Genomic DNA, 21,944 nt, shown 5'->3' with positions numbered 1-21,944 from the left:
GCATATATAACGCAGCTACTTTTATCCACAAAGGCTTAAATCTTGCCAGCTTTGGCTACATAATATCTAATAAGAGCAATCAATCCAAAGCGCTTAACACAAACAGAAAAAATTATGGTATCAACAGATGCATGACAATATCGCAAAATAACAGTGAACTGAGTTGGTTACATTTTTAAGGACAAACTGTTACTGATGTCTCCATGAATGTAACAAACACAAAAACTATGAGCTTGACTGATAATAGACAACATAACCATAATTTTCTCAACTGCCAATGCCAACCAACTAGAATCCTATAATTCCTTTGTCTGCCAAAAAACTTCCAAGAATACCACAAACAAAAAGAATCTGAACCATGATAAGGTTACACTCTATTGATAAAACAAAAGGACAGTGAACCAAAGATACCTTAACAAGTTAAAATTAAAAAGTTAGGCTATGACTTGGAGCAATTCTTGGTTCAATGATGATATCATAACAAGAGCTACACAAGTAAACTCGAAGAATTTGTCCCAACTATCTAGAGTCGAATATATGAATACAAAATAATATGAAGTACTTCACAGTGATCTTTATAGCTAACTTTCCCCTGCAACAAGCATAGGCATATCAGCATATAATTACTAAAGGACATGGCTTCTACACAAACCATGCAAAAACTACAGTCATTAAGAATCAAGTGAGAAATACAATTATATAAACGCCTAAATGTAAAGTTAATGGTCATTAGTTTTACAAATAAATGGTCAGTAAGTGATGATTTTCTTTCTAGGAATATGCATCCAAGACTCACAGTATAGACAAAAATATAACTTTTCTGCCAGACACAATTAAGCTTCTCATACCAACAGCACCATATTCAGAAAGCAAATTTGCTAGTAACAGAAAAATACTAGTCAAATTTGAAGTACTTACCTGTGAAATGCAAACCCCATACCTGAGTAAGACCAACTTATCCTAATGCCATTACCTGATGTTCCTGGATAACAATTCCTATTATGAATACATCACCATTATAACACAGCTGTCATAAAAATGATTGAAGGAACTAGTTTAGTCATTATTAAACAAAAAAGAGACCTATGTTCAATAGTTTTGAACTTTGAAGACCAGTCATCATGCCGTCTGTATTTACCACATTGATCGTGAACAGTTGCACAACTCAATTCAAAAACTGGCCCTTGTCTCCCCAGTGAAGCACAAACAGCAACTGCCTGACCATAGATTCCACACACAGAACTACATAAGAACCCCATATTGAAGTTGCCACAAGGACCAGCTCTTATTACAAAACATCCAACTAGCATTGAACAAATTCCGACAATGCTATAAACAATGGATATCAAATTAAATAATTGAATTCCCTGTTCATTAAAAAAAATGTAGTTTGGGCGATTTGCACCAGTCCAAGATTCATCTTTTCTTAGAGCACATCTGCTACATAGGAAAAGAACCCGTAATGGAATAATTATTTCTTTTGTATAGCTATTCAATTATCTGATTGCATTTTGATTAAAGGAACAGCTATTCAATAAACCAATTGCATATTAATTACGAGGAACAGCTATTCAATTATCCAGCTGCATTTTAATTACAAGGAATAGCTATCCGTTAAACTGAAGAATTGTTATTCCTACTCATGCTCAGGTCTCTCTCTCTCTCTCTCTCACACACACACAATTTCCCCATACTCCAAAGACCAACAGCCAACAAAACCTCATTATCAACACCCAGAACCCAGAACATTCCCTTTCAGACCAACTTATGGTCTAACCTTCGTCACCAATGACATTCAACAATAAGCTGCCAATATTCTCAACTTAGTCACAGTCAATGCCAGAACCTCTGACTTCAGAGAGATGTCACCAGTTAAACACTAGAGATGGTGATATTGACTCCATCAACAATGCCAAAGAGAGCAATACCAGTGTTACAAGACCTCCAGACAACAACGCTAGTATAAGTATGGACATGTATGGTTTGTAGACCGCCAGTACAAGGTTATAGAGATCCAATGGTGCTACAATCTTCCTTTGTGGTGAGATCAACAGATGGATCAAGTTCAACGAGGATAACATGAAGAGAAGGTCAAAAGTGAGGAAACGGAATACCTATTCAGAATTCTAGTACAATGTACCAAACAAACGAATAGGAATAGTTATTCCATTTCATCATCTTATACTCCTGGAAAAATTGGTTCCAATGCCTTGCAAAATCACCATTCCAGTGTACCAATTTATCCCTTGAACTATGAAATAGCTTCTGTTGAAAAATATATAAGTTCTTCAGTACTTCCAATCTGTGGCAAAGACTTACCTTCAGCATTAATTTTTTCCTATTATAAACACCAACCTCAACCATCAGAAATTTCAACTAAAATAATGCAAAGCAAATACGAATCTTAATGATTCACAAACCCTCTCAAATCAGCATGCATAGAAACTTCCATTTTTCTATTCACTCCACACGCAAAACAAGACACCACCTTCAACCTCAGCGTCAATAATTGATAGCCAATATCCACCTCTTTCAAGAAAACACACCAAAGTTTCTTAACAAAATTTCCATTCTTTCACTAAAGAAAAACACAGACACCAAACCCAAAGTCCAAACCACAACTCAAGCCAATTCTTTCAACAATTCAAGATCCCCCGTGAATTTTCTGTCGGCTTTCTTTCACCAAACCACAATCCAAGCCATTCCACTCACATCCATAACATCTCGCAAAATTCCAACTCCAAACAAACACTACTTATGAATCCTAGAACTACCAAACTCCACAGTTTATACCCCCCAAATTCTTGTTTCTCATTAACCTAGCAATAAAAACAAAAATTGAGTAAAACCCAATTACCCAAATGCAAAATTAGAGAATTGGAAGAAAAACAAATTATAAATTAAAGGTAGCAAACTATGATAAATATAGAAAATTGATTAACGACCCAAATCAAATGTATACAAGATTTACTTTTTAAACGAAAAACAAAAGCAGAAATCTACAAGCTATAGATTTCACTAAAGATCGGAAATATCTAATCCATACAGAACACCAGCATACTTTTCAATCGGATTGTCTTTGCCGAAATAATCTTTGGTGATCTTCTGAAACGCATGTAGGGTCAGCAAACTATCCGACCCGGCCTGGTGACTCTTCCCGATGACCCGACCCACATTAAGGGCCTGGGATACCCGGTCCAGCCCACCGTAGAGACTAGCACAGTACCGCATCAAGTGTTTAACATCGTAAACCCTAGCACCAAAGAAGACTCGGACGAGTTCGAGGAACTCGCGCAACTCGCTCGGCAAGACTCGCTGAGTCAGCACCTTGACCAGGTATCCGAAGTCGTACGCGCTGTGGAAGGTGACCCACTCGACGAGGTCGTTGCACACGAGCCCCGACGACATCATCAACTCGGCGAACCGGGTCGACTCAACGCCAAACTCGCGATTCCGCTCGAAGTCGATCCCCTGGCGCCTCAGCAACTCGACCGAGTCGTGCGCGTGGGCGTCACGCGCCACGTCGAAGTCGTTGAAGTTGAACTCCCATATGTAAAGCTCGTCAGTCCCCAGATCCGGCAAATTCCCCTCCGAATCCGACAGCGTAAGCCCGATCTGGATCAGATTCAACCGGTCCACGTTCGCCTTCAACACCACGTAGTGCCGGTCCGGCTGCCGGAGCTGTAAACCCGGCCCGTCGTCGGAATCGGACCCGTTATTCGGCGTTCTAACCACGACTCCGGGGAACTCCGTATCCATCGCGATAAACGGGTACGAATCTATAACGGATCGGATCAGACCGAACTCCGATTCGAGATTATGCGACCATACCGATCTTATCACCACGGGTCTATGAGGCTGAATCTCTGGTTTCGCAAAACACATTGTTCCGGGTCTCCCAAATCGGGTCGGATCTGTATCTCTGTAATGGTAAGAGAATTTTAAAATCAAACAAAGAAGAAGAAAAAAAATAAAACTTCTACAAGTATTGTACGGCTAGGGTTTTAAAAAGAGAGGAGCAGTTTTATTTTATAGAGAAAGTGAGAGACGTGGGATTTTATATATAGTCTGTTGAAAATTGAAAGCAATTCTAATTTTTTTTCTTTTTTTTTTGGGTAGTTATATAAGGAAAGTTGTACCGTTGAGGTTTACTGCGAGGCGGTTTTATATAATTTTTTTTTAATTTTTTAGTGAAAAATTATTATGGAAACGGGTGGAGGTGGGGTCCACAATTTGTTGTGGAGATGACGTGATGGGATGGAAATACAGATAAGTTTTATTGGCTGGCTTTGCTTTTCACTTGTCATCGAGACTAGTTGTGTTTTTTGACCAATTGGTCGTATTTGGTTTCTCTTGCATAGACTTGGTTTCTGTTTAGCTGAACGAGAAATTTTTTTTTTTTTTGGTTTCCCACAGTGAGGAAATAGAGACTAATCATTATTTCCGATGGGTGGGCTTACAGCGAGATAAATAATTGGTCTAGGGAGATTTTTCAAAGTGTTGGTGTCCAAACTTAAATTAAGGAGCTCCTAGTCAAACTCAAGACAACCATTTTGAAACCGAGTGTCCAACCACTAAACAAGAAAATCTTAAAACTATACTTAAAAAAGAAATTTAAGGTAATTACAACCAAATTTTAAGGTGTTTGAATTTTACATCTTAAAATTTCAAAATTTGGAATCCTTGAGATTTTGTGGTGTTTAGATTTTATCCCTTGAATTTAGGTTATAAAATCTAAACACTCAGATTTTATGGAGTAAAATTCAAACATTTCTAAAATTTAAAAAATAAAATCCAAATTCTAAAATATTACAATGTAAAATTCAAATTCTGAAGAGTCGTTTGAAAATAACTTATTTATCTCAAACTGAAAACTTTTTGTTGAAAATATTGTAGATAAAAATAAAAACTAACTGAAATAATACAGAATACTTACAAATTTTAGAGATGTAATTTTTTTCTTTTTTATTAATTCAATAAGTTTGGAATCAGGATTGATGGGTCCATTAGAATGGATGACAAAGTTTAAATTTTAAATTAATTGAACATATATTAGCAAGAAATCTTGGAATAAACGAAAGCAGAGGTTGAAATTGAAGAAAAAAAAAAGTAGCTTTATTTTTTGTTGTTTATGCAAACTCATCAAATTGATGATTAAAAAGATATTAGTAGGTATGAAACAAACGCGCCCAAATATTGTTGCCATGCCGTGCGTATTGTGACTAGCTTCAAGTTAAAGTTTCTAGAAAAAGTTGGAAACGTAGATTTGCTTATTTGTCTCCAGAAGGTGAGCATAGATGCTTATTCAAAATTCAAATGGAGAATAAAGTTCGGGTTCTATTCTATATTCTTCCAATTTAGACTACGAAATAAAAAAATATTCTATTATAATTAAAAGTATATAATATATTTTTTTTAAATTTGATAGCTGCCATAATAAAAATAGGAATTTGAACTATGGTTTTTCATATCAACAAAAATATGTAATTTACTAAAGAAATTATAAGATTCTTAACAAAGCGTTTTTCTCTTATATATATACCCAAAAAAAATCAACTTTATAGAACTTGAACATTATTATCAACAATATGGTGTTAATTTTGATAAAATGTATAGTTACATACAAAAATAAAATTCTCAAAATCAAATAATTTTAGTTCCATGTCATATACTTCATTAAAATTGAAGTACAATTAGAATTCAAATTAGTGTATAATTATTTTTTAATTTTGTATCACTTATCCAATTCTATTTTCTTAATTTTGGAGTCCAGTAACTCATTCATAATATTCAACAAGATGGCCACCTTATCATCACTACTGTTGAATGTTTATGTGCAAAAATATAGGTTACAACTTAGTTTTTCTATTTATATTAAATATCAAAGTTTACGTATTTTATTATAATCTTTAAATTTTTTTATCTATCAAATGCTTAATTAATTGATTTTTAATAATATTATCTAAAATAATATTAGGATAACATTAGTATGCTACTAAATTAGAATGAATATGCCTGTAGGTATGTCAATATACATTTTTGTGTTACCATGTTTGTAAAAGGTTTTTTTTTTTTTTTGGGGGGGGGGGGGGTGTTTAAATATTGAATCAAATGAAATGGCATATGCATATGCATTTTGTATCTCATATATATATATATATATATATATATTCAATTTTTTTTTTTACTAATTGTGGGGCCTGAAATTTGGAATCCCGGCCCACTTCACATTAATGGCCTAAAACCCAAGCCGAGGAGCCCTACTGCCGAGGAGGTATGAGGAGAACCCCTTGAGGGCCTAATAATATAGCCGAGGACAACCTCACGCTCAACGCCTCACAAAACGCCTGAAGAAAAAGACAAACTCAGTACAAGAGCAGTACAAGCTAAAAAGCTGCCAACACCATAACGTGGAGCCCAGCACCTGACAAACCCATACCCCATACCATGCTATCCAGCTTTTCCCAACCACTCTGACGTGAAGATTGATAGGACGAGTAACTGCCCCAAACAAGGAGAAACTGACACGTAGATGAAGAAGGGAAATCGAATACTAGTATAAAAAGGAAAAAAGGAGGAGAAAGAGAGAGGAGGGGAGGAGGCCCCGGGAAAAGAAGGAAGAAAAAGGAGGAATGGTGAGAATGTGATGCTCCTCGGACTAATTCCGAGGAGTCAAACCTTCCAAACTACACTGATGCAAGGCTCAGCTATGCAGTCCAAACTCATCTTTGTATGATCGCTCACGAAACCGGGACCAGACCGAAACCCAGCGCCCAAAGGCAGGCCTTTCCAAACCCACTCTCTACAAATCATATTGTTAGGGTCTTTTACACACAAGCCCAACGTCATTCTTGGGTCGTTAAAAATCGTGTCCCTACACTAATTATGACAAATATTTAGTTAATTAATTTTAAGGTAAATTACACATACCAACCACTGTGTTGTATTACTTTTTTTTCTTTTTTCTTATTTTTTGACAAAAGTGATAGAATGTGTTGTATTACTTAAAAATGGAACTATACTGTAATATATTTTGTGACACCTACCTCTCTTGTGATTTCCTTTATAATGCGTTTATATCCCTTGTGGTTTGCTTATAAGGTAATCTCACTAACTTTAGCAAAATTTGATGATATAGTAGGTTCCAACATGAAAAAGAAATTTTTTTTTTGAAGAAATGATCATTCTAACTCACATTTATGATTCTCTCATTAAGTTTCTCCCAAAATCCTCATTTAGGTTTGTGTGCGTTTGCAAGGCATAAGCTTTAGTATAGAACAATTTTTTTTTCCTTTAATTCTTTCCCAATGGATCTTATTGGCACTTGCCAAAGTCATCAAATTCTGCTTAAAGTTACCAAAAAATGTCTCGCAAAGCAAACCACAAACCACAAGGGAGATGAATACCTCTTAAAGCAAATCGCAAGAGAGGTATGTGTCACAAAAAATAAAACGCAAAAATAGTTCCATATATAAAAGAAACATCACAGAGTCAACACCCTTGGGTTTGGTTTACTATCAATTAAGTCTAAGACATTTCAAAACTAACCAACTTGGTCACCAATTACAGTTAAAAAGAACATAAAAACGTGTAAGTTGTAACGATTTAGAAACTAAGTTGGTTAGTTTTTAAATGTCTTTGACCTAACTGGCATTAACTTAAATCTTAGAGATGTTAACTATATTTTATCCTGCTATCTATAACTTATTAATTTCCTTAATTTTAAAAATTAATCACTTTTAATTAAGAGAATATAACAAGTTCAAACAATTTTTTTTTTTTTTTACATAGATATGACGTGAATTTTTTTTTTTTTTAAATTAAAAAAAAAATCCTTATCAAATTGACTAGAATCCACCAACCCAAGCCATAAATTTAGGAGGACCATAACCATATGTAAAAGGGCTTGACTTTGACCTACCTTATGAATTATGAATGAATATTCCTAAGTCCTAACAGGGTAGATAAAAAAATAAAAAATGAGTCGGCACTCAGTCAGCTTAGCAGGCGCCAGCGTGAAGAGCGTGTGAAATGTGTGTGAAAGAGATGGTATACGTTTTGAATATGATGAAATTAGATAATTGGGCAACATGTTTAAGCCGTTACTGTCACTGATCGTTTGTTTTGGAAGCAACAAATCAAATTCAAAGACGGGAAAATTGGGGCCGAACAGAAGCAACTAGCAAGAACTGTTACAGCTCGAAAGCAAAAGGTTTGGTCACCCCTTTTAAACGTGTCATTTTTAGATTGACAGATTCATCCCCCCTTGTTCACAATACAATGTACATGTACATCTATTATTTCTGATATTTTTTTAAATATCAAAATTACTCTCTTTTTTTCTTTTTAACTCTTCAATTTCTGAATTTCTTATGTGTATTGTTGTCCTGGTCCAAGACTCCAAGGGTGCAGATTCTGAATTTTTCAATCAGATTCGATCTTCTATTTTTGAAAAAAATCTTAACCTCATACCAATACATGACAGTTCCAAAATCATCTTAACCCAACTTGCAGGATGGTTTGAAAAACTTAGGGGGTGTTTGGTTTGTGTTTTTAAACGACCATTTTCAGTTTTTAAACAACATTTTACGCATTTTAACGCATTTTTTCACCTACACGTATTTTCACAAATGTTTTCAAACAACAATTTTCAGTTTTTAAACACATGTACCAAACGGGTCCTTAGTGTTATTAAATCCCTACTCAACCCTGGTAAAATTCTGAACCAAAGTGTTATTCAGAATGGTTTGGTGTCAGAATGGTTTGGTGAAAAATACGGGATGTGCATAGATTAATCTTCTTTACCGATGTATAAAAGAAAGAATACCGTTTGAAACTGTGAAAGAAGACTAATCTGAAGTTACTGAAATTCTGACTCTGAATTGAATTACTGAACTACTAAAGATTAAAAAGATAAACCGATAAAGACTTAGTTATAATGACTAAAGAGATAAAGTAAGAGTTGTGTTGTAGAAGAGTTGTTAGTCCATGAGATGAGAGTTGAGATTAAAGAGATAACGTGATAGTGATGACAGTTCCAAAATCATCTTAACCCAACTTGCAGGATGGTTTGAAAAACTTAGGGGGTGTTTGGTTTGTGTTTTTAAACAACCATTTTCAGTTTTTAAACAACATTTCACGCATTTTAACGCATTTTTTCACCTACAAGTATTTTCACAAATGTTTTCAAACAACAATTTTCAGTTTTTAAACACATGTACCAAATGGGTCCTTAGTGTTATTAAATCCCTACTCAACCCTGGTAAAATTCTGAACCAAAGTGTTATTCAGAATGGTTTGGTGTAAAATACGGGATGTGCACAGATAATCTTCTTTACCGATGTATAAAAGAAAGAATACCGTTTGAAACTGTGAAAGAAGACTAATCTGAAGTTACTGAAATTCTGACTCTGAATTGAATTACTGAACTACTAAAGATTAAAAAGATAAACCGATAAAGACTTAGTTATAATGACTAAAGAGATAAAGTAAGAGTTGTGTTGTAGAAGAGTTGTTAGTCCATGAGATGAGAGTTGAGATTAAAGAGATAACGTGATAGTGATGAGACAGAAAGAGATAAAGAGATAATGATAAAACTATAGAAAAGACCTATTGATAAAGTGATGAACTTAAAAATTAAAAAAAAAAAAAAAAAAAAAAAATGGAAGAACTTCTAAATTCTAAATGGATCAAAATTTGTCCGACTAAAAAGTTAAATAGAGTATTTCTATTTTATTTTAGTTGCTTTTTATAATCATAAAATATATTATTTAATAAATTAATAAACTTACGGTTCAATCAGTGAACCAATTCTTGTCAACCTTCGATACAGTTTTGATAACTATGCAAAAAACAAGCCAACTAGTAAAGATCAGACCTACTAAAATTATTGAAATTTTATTTAATTATTTAACTTTGTTGTTCAATAAATGAATACAATCCTAACTTCATCAAAATTAAGTCTTAAAAATAAAATACCAAAATAAATCAAATTAAAAAAATTTAAACTAAATCTCAAAATCCAATAAAAAAAAAAACCCATATATTTTTCCATAAAAAACCAACTAAAGGTGTTGGATTGGATTGGATTTAGATTCATCGTGTTCGTAGATTGCGTGCACATTCAGAATTGATAGGTTGCATGCACATCTAGAATTAAAGCTCGAATCTACATCCACATCCAAAATTAAAGCTCGAATCTCTTTACTATGCATTCTCCTGTCTTCACTCTCCATTGAAAAATGATATTATAATTCATCTATATAAAATGTTAGCGTTGTAAACAAATCAAAACCTCAACAAATTGAAAACTTGAAATTAAACCGTGTCGGCTTAAAGACGATTTCTCATGTAAGGAACGACGTCAATCTCATATATACATTAAATTCATGGATGTAGATAATATACACATGTTATATGTAAAAAAGTATGTAAGAGAATTAGAGAAGTGATGCATACATCCATTTTATAATTAAATTTCTAATCAAATTGATATGCTTTTTTGCTTCAAAAGGCTAATGCAAAACAAGAGGATGTCCACTGAACCTAACACACGATTTATTTAATTTGTTCATGTTAGCTGGTTGATGCAGATTGATTTTAACATAATTAAACCCAAACCTGCTTATTTTTCATTCCAGGATCCTAGTGTTATTCTCTTATCAGTTTTATGCATGCTTCCTAGAATCCAAACATTGACATAAAATATGCAATAATTTCACAAATTATTTTACAACTGCCAAAGTGACAACTCTAAAATATGTTGTGTTGCAACTTGCAACCATTGGTGCAAGAAACTTGGGATCTTTGTGAATGTCAACCATTGGTGAAGCCAGTCACAATGACACTCAGTTTTTCCCTCTTATACTTCCAGAGAAGCAAAAGAAAACAGCCTTAGAAAAAGAAAAACAAGTTCAAAAACATTGATTAATGTAGAACTGGGATACTAGTTAAGGGTATTTTAAATATTTGACACACATGAATCCCATTAATTAAACAGCATCTTTCAACACAGTTAAAAGAACATAGGATGACAAAACAAAGTTGAAGCCCTGGAGAGTAGTATAGCAAGAGCTTTTCTAGGGCATTTTCTTCACTTCAACAGGAGCAACACAGCATTACACACTATATATTGCACAGGCAATATGACCCATGATATCTATACGATTTTGCAAGCTAGAAGTAGGTGCCTTCTGGGGGCTGGACCAGCTTTCTGTTATGTGGGGCTGCCATCTCCTTCTTCAGCTGAGTCAGTATATCCTCCATGGTGTACTCTCTCTGCCAATTTGCAAGAAGTCCAAACTTCTTTGGTTCCACCTGTCCCAGTTCAACCATCTTATTATCAAACTTCAAATGGACTAGTTTTCTTTGATAGAAATAGAATGGTGATTGGACAATAAGTCATGGGAACAAGGACCAATTATAGTAAGTAGAGAACAGACTACATAAATTGTCTCCCACCATTTATTCTATGATAAATCCACAGCAGCACTGAATGATCAATTAAAGAACATAGTGGTATTATAACTTACCACTCCAGTTTCATGGTTAACGCAAGTCATATTGATCCGTGAATGAAAGCGCACACTTGGGGGCTTCTCTGGGTAATCTTTATCACAAAAGAGCTTCAACTGATAAATTCGACCTTCATGCACCGTCTGGCCAATATAGAGAGAGGTTATTACACCAGCAAGCATCGCATATCAAGAAAAAGAAGAAACATCAAACAAACATAAAATGCTACTAAACAAGCACAAAATATAAGCAATAAGGCTAGAGGAAGTCTAGCATCTCTTTAACTATCAAGATTGGCTACAAGTCCTATTTGCCTCACTATGTAAATATAGTAGACTATTCCCACCCAAGAAAAAAACCAAAAACATTATAAACAAAAGGCTAAAATACTATATTCGTCCCTAAAAAAAAAGCCATGTTCTATTTTCATCCTTAAAGTTTAAAAGGTTCTATTTCCATTCCTAAAACTTTAAAATGTTTACGTTTCGTCCTTCCTATACTTTAAAATGTTAGTTTTAGGATGAAAGTAAATCATAGATGATTTTTCAAGGACCCAAAAAAAAATTTAATAAATAAACCTAGACTACGTCCTTTTTGTTCTAGAAATATAGTATAGGTACTATTTCATCCCTGAAATATATAATTTTTTAGATATGCTAACAAAAAAAATTTAAAAAGGACAAACTGTGTAATATTATAAATTTTTAAGTACGAAATAGTTCTTAAATTTTAGTAATGAAGAAGAACATCCAAGCACCCCCCCCCCCAAAAAAAAAAAAAACCCAGAAATAAATAAATAAATAAAAATATAAATTGCCTGAATAAAATATATTTGTTGTGCTGTTTCACACAAGTGTTTGTTCACGTCTACCTCAAAACTTACCCTACGGCTAGGCTCTGACACACCACCTAAGCACCCAAAGTGTGATTGCTAGCAAAGCCTAGGTGTGATTGCCTAGTGTTTACCTTATTCGCTGTCATATTCAAGATCCAATCTTTTCATTACCTAAACCCTTAAATCAAGAAATCTAATTTTGTGTTAAATTCTGAAGATCCTAGACCAAAATTGGCTTCAAAATCCATTTAAGCTTTTGTCCTAAATCAAAGTTGGTATTAGAGCAGTTTCCACTATGATGTTTCCATGTCATGTGAGATCCTATACATGTTGATTGACTTGGCATACTGGTAAGGTGATTCTTAAAGAAGAAAATTTTCCACGATGTCTTCAAGATTCTTTTCTTGAACAATTATATACTCTTAAGCAAAGTGACATGCAAGTGATTGATTATGCAAGGAAATATAAGGAATTATTTAAAGTCCGTATAGTAGAAAGTTAACATATGACTATTGATCAATTCAAGAATGGGCTAAGATATGAAATTAATAAAGATATTTTCATGTATATTAAGATCTAAACCATGTTATAGAAGTGGCTATTCAATTTGAGTTGTTTGTAAAATTTATGGAGAGATCTATAATCTTCAAGCTTACATGCTAAACAGCCAAGACTGCATGCAAGAAGGATTGCACAACAGGAGCAGCCACTTGAAAGTTCAAAACAAAGGGTTAAAGTGCCACAAAGGGAAGCTAGAAAGCCATAACAGGATGTTGAATCAAAACAACTAGCAAGAAAGGTAGAACAGCTAGAGGAGCAAGTAGTAAACTCTAAACAGCTGGCACAAGAGTCAGAATAGCATGCAACAAAGTCCAGACAACCAGAAAAACAAGCAAAAGAGCCCAATCAGCAAACTGAAACTCTAGACAACCTGAAGATTATTCAAAACAACTTGAAAGTTTCATATAGGAAACTTTCTAGAAAGGAAACTCATTAGTTGCTTGATGAGAACTAACGTACACTTTTGGCACTTAAAGTTTGGGGTTGTTTTCATTTTGGCCCTTTAGATTTCAAAATTTTAATTATGGTTCGACTTCATTTTCAAATTGGCACTGTCATACATTTTGTCATTAATCTAACCATTCAGCACCATATAAGCGACGTCCATTAAGCCATGCCACCCATTTAATGCCAGGTATCACCAAATTACTAAAGGGAAATGGATGGTATGGCAATATGAAAACGAGTCAAACATCAAAATGAAAATTTTGAAACGTAAAGGGCCAAAATGAAAACAACCTTAAACTTTAAGGGCCATAAGCGTACTTCAATAAGAGAATTTTGAAGGACATAAGAGCCAAGAAAAAGGCGTATTCAACCTACCATTGTGCCAGATACATCTCAGCCATATTTTTTTTTTATAAGTTACATCTCAGCCATATTATTCTACAAAAAGCCAAGATTAGAACAAAAGAAGATAGTATGATGCAAGAAGAAACATAAGAGATGGAGAATCAAAAGTCCCAATACTTAAATATGTGCATCAAGTTAAAGCTGTATCATTTGCAATGATGATTCCCATTATTGATTTTGTAATTCCTGAAAAGTATAATGTTCTCATTGGATAGGTTGTTCAACAGTCAATATAGTTTTAAGCACCAAAGAAAATAAGAAAATAAAGAACACTCAACGTCAAGCTTTTTTATCCTATGTCAAGGATGCTATTCAAAAGGTCAGGAATTATATACTTCAACATTTCAAAATTCAAGATCGAGTTTTCTCCAACAGGGGGGGGATTGATGCCAACAGTAAAGAGGAATTCAAAGAAAAACAAGATTAAGTCCAAAAAGATTCAAGAATTGTATTCTAGTTTTGATGCAGGGCCTTCTTGGCATCTTTCATAGGTTATTCTAGTTGTTATTAAGTCTTAGCATTAAGTTTTTTAGGTTAGAAAGTTGCTGGTTCAGTTTTAATTAAGTTTTATTAGAATGAGGGCAATTTGAAAATTAGAATGAGGGCAATCTGAAAAAGGCCATCCTTCACGCCAAGTTATTAAGCAACCCAAGAACCACCCTTTTCCTTATGGTCAAAAGGAGGACTAACTTCACTGTGCATCAAAAGCACAAGTCAGATTTTCAAATGAAATTCCTATTTGAATGAGCAAACAAATGCAATTTTTCATCAACTGTAGTATTTTAAGCACACACACACAACATCAAGTGGGAGAGAGAACAAAATCCAATTACATTGTGAGGACCAATAATGGTTCCAGTCCAAGAGCGCATGTAGATGTCGTCTCCATCATCCATTCCATAGCTGACAGTGCCATCTCCGATCCCTTTTTCTCCACGTTCAAGTTCCTCCAACAATCTGAAGTTCCGAGGGACTACATGGAAACACAAACATTAAAAAGTCAAAAGTTGCAAAGTCAACATTAGTAAAATAAAAAGAGGAGAAGGTCCTTAAATATGCAAAGTCTTACAAAATCAACATTGGAGATTTCATGGTTTAAAGTTCAGATATTAGAGTATTGAACTCTCCCATGGTTTTCCTAAAGACAAAGAATAATGATGCAAAGACTCAGCCCCAATGTCAACCCAAATAAAGCTTCTTTGCACATGATCTGTTTATAGTTTAACTTTATGATATCTGTTTGTAGTTTTGTATTGGATTCTATATGCTGCGGTCTGAGCAACAACCATGTCCATTTTCAAAAACAAAGATTCAAGCCTTACATATTAGATTGTATCCCAAACTCAAATTAAACTCATACATCTGGCAAACTTCAAATCTTCTTTTACAATGTTCTCACAATATTGCAAAATTTTTCATCTCTATCATCATAACCATCCCCAGGATGTCTTCCATGTATAGAAATGTACTTGCAGCGCTCATATATCAAAAGGCAAAACCTAGGATTTCCAATTTGATATCATAGAGGTAGCGAACAATTTGTTAATTGTACATGTCAAAATGTTTTATGTTAAATTCAACTTCATTCAGCGAAGCCAGCACTAAGCAAGAGCACTGTGCACTCAGTATCCAGCCAGGAAAAAAGAAGAGTCAAAGAAACAAATAGATTGACCCCAACAACCAGAGGAACGTACATATTCTCCAAAGCAAAATTCAGCAATTTGCTATTACAGTCAAGGACACTTTCCCTTGGTTGCTCAGACTTCAAGAAAGGCAGCCCAAGGATTGTTTAATTCTTAAGCCTTGTATTGTTTTACCAACTACAACAAAAGTTTATTATAGCATTACCAGATCCTACAACAAGTTACCACATATCTTCATCTCAAAGTTTTTATCATTGCTAATCAATCCAATGAAATTGCTATTTTGTTTTGCCGATTCAATTCCAAAAAGTAATTAAGAAATATGAAAGAACCATAATAATTTCCCAGCAGAGCCTTGCATGGTTGCTAATAGACATTATTTAGTACACATCAGCCAAAACAGTCAGACAGCTTCTTAAAATCACTCTTTACAAGTGTGGAACAAAAAAAAAAAATTTATTTCTAGAAAAAAAAAATATGATATTGCAATTACACAAACATGGTACAAGAAATCTGAACTAGATTCAACATAAACAAAACAACCCAGAAGCAGATTTATGAAAAAAACAATAACAAAAAGTAAAATCCTTAAACTATGATCAATAAAAACCTTAAAGTCCTCACAGACCCATCACCAAAAGGAGAAATTACACACAAAAAAAAAAAAAAGTAATAAAAAACACAAAGTGAGGTTGACCCATGATCAATTGTGCACTATAAAACACATAAACAACCAAAATCTATGAAACCCAGAAGCTGAATCCTATTAAAATTGAAGAAAACAACAAGGATCAGAGAAAGAAAGAAAAAAAGAAAATCAGAGATGGGGGGTTTGAGGTGCTCACCCACGACACTGGATCCTCCTGAGCCAAGCGTCATGGATGACTTGCTCGTGGTTGAATCTAGCGGTTGGCGTGGTTGGGATCCGATCGAAGTGAGAGGCTTTTAAAGAGGGGAAGAAGGGAGAGATGATGAGTCAAGAAGGTGAGAGAGAGAGAATCTGAAGAAAGGGGAAGGCGACTAAGGCAAAGGTGGGGGAGAATAAAGAGGCCAAAAATGATCTTAATGGGTTGAGAGATAGATAGGTTAAAAAAGCAAGTTTGGGTGATGGGTAGGATTTTTTGGAATAAAGTGAACTACATGTTTTTTATTATTATTTTATATATATATATATATATATATTGAGTTTTATTGACCCTATTTATCTACTTTTTATTGTGGGGTGGGTCTAGTGGCCCATAGGTAATTCTAAAAACCAATCATTTTCATCTCTCTCTCTCAACCCAAAAAAAAAAAAAAAAAAAAACCAATCATTTTCTAAAGATAAAATTCAAATTTTTAGATTTTTTTTTCTTTTTAATTCAATGAAGGGAATAGTATTTAAAATATAAATTTTTTCATTAAATAGTGAGACCTATAAATAGTAGCAAAAATAAGTTAAATAGTAAAATAAGTTAGCAAAAAAAATTTTTGTCAAACGAATACTAAATGAAGCATTGACAAACAATTGGAAACTTAACAATAGTAGCAATAACAACAAAAGACTTGGTCCCAAATTAAAAATAAAATAAAAATTATATATTTGTGTCCAAAAGAAAATTTCTTTTTGAGTATTGTCAATTATATATCCTCATCGTACATAGTTTTTTTCATTTAACATTTTGCGAATAGTTTTTTTCACTTACCAATTAAGAGATAGAAAAAACTATTTTTTTTTTCATTACAAGGCAGATAGTTTGTTGCTCTTAACAATTACTATTTTTTAGAACCCAATGTTTAGTTAGTTGTTCTATACGTTTTTGCAGGGGCTAGCTCTTATTTTTTGAAGGGGCCAATTATCAATTTTAATGTCTAGTATCTAAAAAAAATTGTAAAATATATATACATTATAAAGTATTTAGAAATTTTGGGGGCATAGCTAAGTGTACCTCCGCCCCTGCCTATTAATTCAATTATTTATACTATTATTGTTATCATCATCATCGTTGTCATCACTGTTATTGTTATTATTATATCCCTTCTAAAATCCCCTCATATCTTCTCTCACTCTCTCTAAACTCACATGCTAGTAAGATTATAATGGGTTCGTGATTGGGACTTTTGTGTGTTGATAGGGATGATGTGGTGCTGGTGCATAATGCCACAGTACAAGATTTGCTATCTTCATTAATTTGGTTTTGATGTGTGGGTCATATAGTATGGTGAGGTTGGTGGGTGAATATTTTGGGGTGACGAGAATGGTAGTGTAGTTTTGATGGTCAGTTAGTGGAATTTAGGTTGAGGCAACGATGTAATTTTAGTAGATGATTTTGTTTGAATAAATTGTGAAATTTTAGAATTGAATGTATTTATTTATTTTGAAAAATATTGGGTGGAATGAGCTCGATGGTGGTTCAATGCTATTTATGTGTGGTATATCTCAATAAAAGTGATGTGGATATCATGCATCATACTGCAAAATAATAAGGGTACGTTGAGTAACCGTTTTTTTCCTTATTTTCTGTTTTCAAAAACAATTTTATATTTTTGAAACTAAAAAACTTGTTTGGCAATTCAAAATGGACAGAAAACAAAAACTGTTCTATTTATGTTAACACCTTATTTTTTTGAAGAGCCGAAAAAATTGCACAAAAGAGCTTTAAGGACAAGTTATAAAGAGGTTACTATGGCCATATACTATTCTTTCTCGCAAGTAAATAATAAATTTTTTTATTATAAAAAGGATAATTTATCATAACGAAAAAGCAAATTAATATGCCTTTGGAGGGCTACTCACCCTTAATGGATGGGAGGTACCCATTATACCAAGGGCAATGGGGCAAGCTAAAATAGAATCTCCTCTTAGGACAGTCTAATAGAACCACTTCTCCCATCTAGCCGATTTCACCTTCGGTTCAACTATTTTAATGCTCCACTTGGTTACAAGTTCACACTACTAAGCTTGGCATTTTAATATATATATATATATATATATATATTGGGCCTTCCCATTAATACCGTTCTTCATTTATATATACGTATATATATTCTTTAGCCTAGTTATAGCTTTGTATTCTTTAGCCTAGTTTGAAAATAGCAGATGGAATATTAAGATTAGGACATGATTGGTTGTTTGTTCATTGTTGACATTAAAGATGCTTGGGCTTTTTATTATTAAAAAAATGCTTAGGCTATTTAAAGGAGATAAAGACTCACGTAATTAAGTGATACTTTTTTATGTTTACAACATAGACATTCAATGTTTAAACTTTAAATTCTCCTCTCATTGTTTTAATTAAAAATGTAATATATATATATATATATATATAAAATAAATAAAGGAGGGCTATTTAAAAGATGAAAAAAGAAAAAGGAAACGGTGAAATGGTAGAAGAGAAGTAGGTGAAGGTGAAGCGATTTTTTTTGGGTATATCATATATGAACAAGTTGATCATTTCCAAACTTTCATTACCACGTTTCTATTTGCACATTTTTTTTATTTGCCTGTAACACTTTTTTTTTTTTTTTTTTGGTAAATAGACGTTGCATTAAACAAAACTAAACACTTACAACAGTAACAAAACACATCCTATTACAATAAACACCATTCAAGTCATCCTCAAAGGCATTGCAAATGTCCACAGGTGGACTTACAAAGGAAATAAAATCAAGCTCCTGAGCAGCACCCATTCTAGCAAGCAAATTCGCACAACGGTTAACTTGACGATAACAATGATTAAACTGAATCTGATGAAACCGAGCTGCCAAGAGTCTACAGTCATCCAAAATGGGAGAAACAACGTTATTTTCATAGGCATTGTTCTTCAATACATCCACCATAGCTTGAGCATCCAATTCAACCATAAGGGATTCAATGTTTAAATTACAGCAAAGTAAAAGACCCTCTCTCAGCCCCCATAATTCAGCTATGAAGCTACTCGTAGAGCCAATGTGTCTTGTAAAGCCCGCAACCCATTCTCCATGCTCATCCCTTACTAGGCCACCACATCCAGCTCTATCCGACCCTCCTAAGCATGATCCATCTGTGTTAAGCTTCTTCCAGCCCGTTGGAGGCCTTTCCCAGTGAAGATTTCTACTGATTTTGTGATTTGGACTCTTGGGAGATTGCACACAGTAGATAAACTCTAATACTTGGTCCATTATCTCCTTAGGCAGATTTTGGTTCACCCTTTTCCCATGAAAGACAACCATGTTCCGATTTTTCCATAAGCACCACATAGCAAAAGAGTAATTTTCCAAGGGGGTTTCTCTTGGGCACGGCTGCAATTGGTTCTCCCATTAAGGTTGATCCAGTCTTGAAGATTACTCATCCAAAAATCCCGGTTAGAAGCACTCACACCTAGCTGCATCCAGATTCCCTTAACCCACTCACAATCTCTAGTGGCATGAATAATTGATTCCGGAACCCTTTGGCAGATTGGACATAAGTCTTCAATTGTCACCCCTCTCTTAGCAAGGCAACTCCTAACACCTATGGTATTATGTTGGCACATCCAAAGGAAAGTTTTGATCTTTTGCAGCGTTTCAAGCTTCCAAATCCACCCAGAACTGAACAAAGGAGTATCTACATCAGTCGTGGCAATTGAATAGGCACTCCGAAGATCGAACGTGCCCCTTGGATTACCTGACCAAGCAAGCCTATCTTGACCTCTACTGTAACACTAGATAGTGGAAAACCACACAGTGGCATTTGTCATCCAACGTTTATGATTTATTTATTGTAAAAATGCTATTTCATTAAGCTTAATACTTCAATTTTAATACGAAGCCTACAAGTGTACCTTATTGAAATGTTTGCAGTAGTGAATGCACAAAATCTTTAACAAAGAAAATAAGTTTGATCCAACAATCAACAACAAGAATAGGAACTTAAATTGAGTTTGAGATACAGTTTTCACCTAGAATCACCCGACTAGATTATCCTTAAATGGTGATTCTTGCTATCGTAGTAGAACTTAGTGCGAGATAGTTTTTTTTGAACATATAACCCCCAAAAATTAGACTTTAACAGTGACCTTCGGGTTAAATGCACTTCGATACACAAAGGTTATAGAACAAATTAAAAAGAGCAAGAATAAAAGATATCATTAGATTACAACATTACAGAATAGTTTGTCAAAAGCTTGGAGAAATGACTACCATCCCAGGAGAAGAAAAAAAAGCCTAGTCAACATCAAAAACTACCATTCAGAAAAAGAAAATTAAAAAACTAAAAAGTGAGATATCCCATTTTTAAGACATGAGTACCACGAAAGAATTATGATATGTGGACCTATAGATAAAAGTAGGACAGGGATAAGATTTAAATGTCTTATCCTTGAATGGTACAACAAATAAAAGCAAGAATGTAAAAAATAAAAATAGGGAAGAGAGAGAATGACAAGGGAAAACTTTTTTTTTTTTGGGGGGGGGGGGGGGGGTGTGGAAATTCAATTTATTGGAACATGTATAAATCATCACGTTGGAAAAATTTAAATGTCCTTGAAAAAAACAAAATAAAAAACTAAAATTATAATTGAGAAAAATACATCATATTGCTTTAAATTATGAGACTATCATCAAAGCATTTATTAAATAAAAAATATATAATTGATACGATAAACTTTCTAAAAAGATATTCGAAAAAGATTGTAGATTATTCTATGAAATTCTTGAAACAAAAAATCAAAATGTTCATTTTCAGCTTTTTATTATTCTTTTTTTTCCCAAGCAAAACTGAAAAGAGAAAACACACACATTTTTTTGTCCTTATATGTGTGAATTTTTATTAGCTTTAAAAAAAAAAAAAAAATTTAACCTTCTACTTTATTTGTTTATATATAGTTTTCAAAACTTCATTGTTTGTATGCACAAACACGACTATATTTTTGACAAATTTGAACAAAAATCTAGTCCAATTGCACACTAAATATTGTGTGATTTCATTTTGATCATCACAAATTATTTCAATTTAGTTTGTGTTTTTTTTTTTTTTTTACAATGTTTCAATATTGCCTTTTTCATTGTCTTGTTCCCATAAAATGGTATGTGTCATATAATAAACAAATCATTCAGTCTTAAAATCTAATCATACTATCTCCATGACCTCATATTCATCTCCCCGAAAAGAGATAACCAATATTCTTAATCCTCTATTATATTCTCTAAAAAAAAAGGTAGGAGAACACCTTCCATCTCATTCTAGAAATCCAATTTATAATATTTTGTATGGAAATTTATAGGGAATTTTACATGCTATGCTAATTTCTAATATTAAGTTGTATTTCATTTAATTTCTTTAAATGTAACATATAAACAATCCGTCGACATATTTACATTTTTTATGAGTGAGATGGTGGTAATGACAATATTAGACAAATAAACAAATTAGAGATTAAAGTAACACAAGGGTATTTAGATAAAAGATCATTTCAAAAATGTGGTTTTAAGTTCTTTTAATTTCTATTTATCTTTGTTCTCTAGAATTAACCAAAATTAAAAAGGAAAAGACAAATAGATATCACTATCTTATTTTTAAAATAATTGACAATGGTGGAGAT

General features: G+C 33.5%; 2 protein-coding genes across 14 annotated transcripts; both read right to left on the bottom strand.

The window, feature by feature from the left end:
• Positions 1-347: 347 nt before the first annotated feature.
• Positions 348-4,089, bottom strand: LOC126692226 (probable CCR4-associated factor 1 homolog 11). 13 transcript variants are annotated; one of them, XR_007644950.1, is made up of 4 exons: positions 3,062-4,089; positions 1,084-1,217; positions 919-982; positions 348-592 (listed from the first exon to the last, which is right to left on the bottom strand). XR_007644950.1 is itself a non-coding variant. In XM_050387748.1 (3 exons), exons 1-2 carry the CDS (start codon positions 3,883-3,885, stop codon positions 1,166-1,168), a joined length of 876 nt encoding a protein of 291 aa, XP_050243705.1. In that variant the 5' UTR covers positions 3,886-4,089; the 3' UTR covers positions 348-1,027; positions 1,139-1,165. The 13 variants fall into 13 exon arrangements, 4 of the variants coding, with proteins under 4 accessions (XP_050243705.1, XP_050243708.1, XP_050243707.1 ...); XR_007644953.1 differs by having other exon boundaries at positions 919-973; XR_007644954.1 differs by having other exon boundaries at positions 919-1,027; positions 1,139-1,217.
• A 6,837-nt stretch (positions 4,090-10,926) lies between these two features.
• On the bottom strand, positions 10,927-16,472 carry LOC126692225 (ubiquitin-conjugating enzyme E2 variant 1D). Its single transcript, XM_050387746.1, has 4 exons — positions 16,251-16,472; positions 14,596-14,735; positions 11,532-11,657; positions 10,927-11,316 (listed from the first exon to the last, which is right to left on the bottom strand). The coding sequence occupies exons 1-4, from the start codon at positions 16,282-16,284 to the stop codon at positions 11,176-11,178; spliced, it is 441 nt and encodes a 146-aa protein (XP_050243703.1). The 5' UTR covers positions 16,285-16,472; the 3' UTR covers positions 10,927-11,175.
• Between the last annotated feature and the right edge of the window lie 5,472 nt (positions 16,473-21,944).

The sequence above is a fragment of the Quercus robur genome, chromosome 7, assembly GCF_932294415.1.
Source record: "Quercus robur chromosome 7, dhQueRobu3.1, whole genome shotgun sequence".
NCBI classification, from domain to species: Eukaryota; Viridiplantae; Streptophyta; class Magnoliopsida; order Fagales; family Fagaceae; genus Quercus; species Quercus robur.
The sequence above is the reverse complement of the archived record's forward strand: the minus strand, read 5'-3'. Positions and strand labels throughout refer to the sequence as shown.

Coding starts and splice junctions, on each gene's coding strand:
- LOC126692226 (XM_050387748.1), bottom strand. CDS start 3,885: ATGTGTTTTGCGAAACCAGAGATTCAGCCTCATAGACCCGTGGTGATA. Junction 1,218..3,061: donor AAAGACAATCCGATTGAAAA/GTATGCTGGTGT, acceptor ATCTATGGTCAG/GCAGTTGCTGTTTGTGCTTC.
- LOC126692225 (XM_050387746.1), bottom strand. CDS start 16,284: ATGACGCTTGGCTCAGGAGGATCCAGTGTCGTGG. Junction 11,658..14,595: donor CCATTATTGGTCCTCACAAT/GTAATTGGATTT, acceptor TATATTGGCCAG/ACGGTGCATGAAGGTCGAAT. Junction 11,317..11,531: donor TTAACCATGAAACTGGAGTG/GTAAGTTATAAT, acceptor GAACTGGGACAG/GTGGAACCAAAGAAGTTTGG.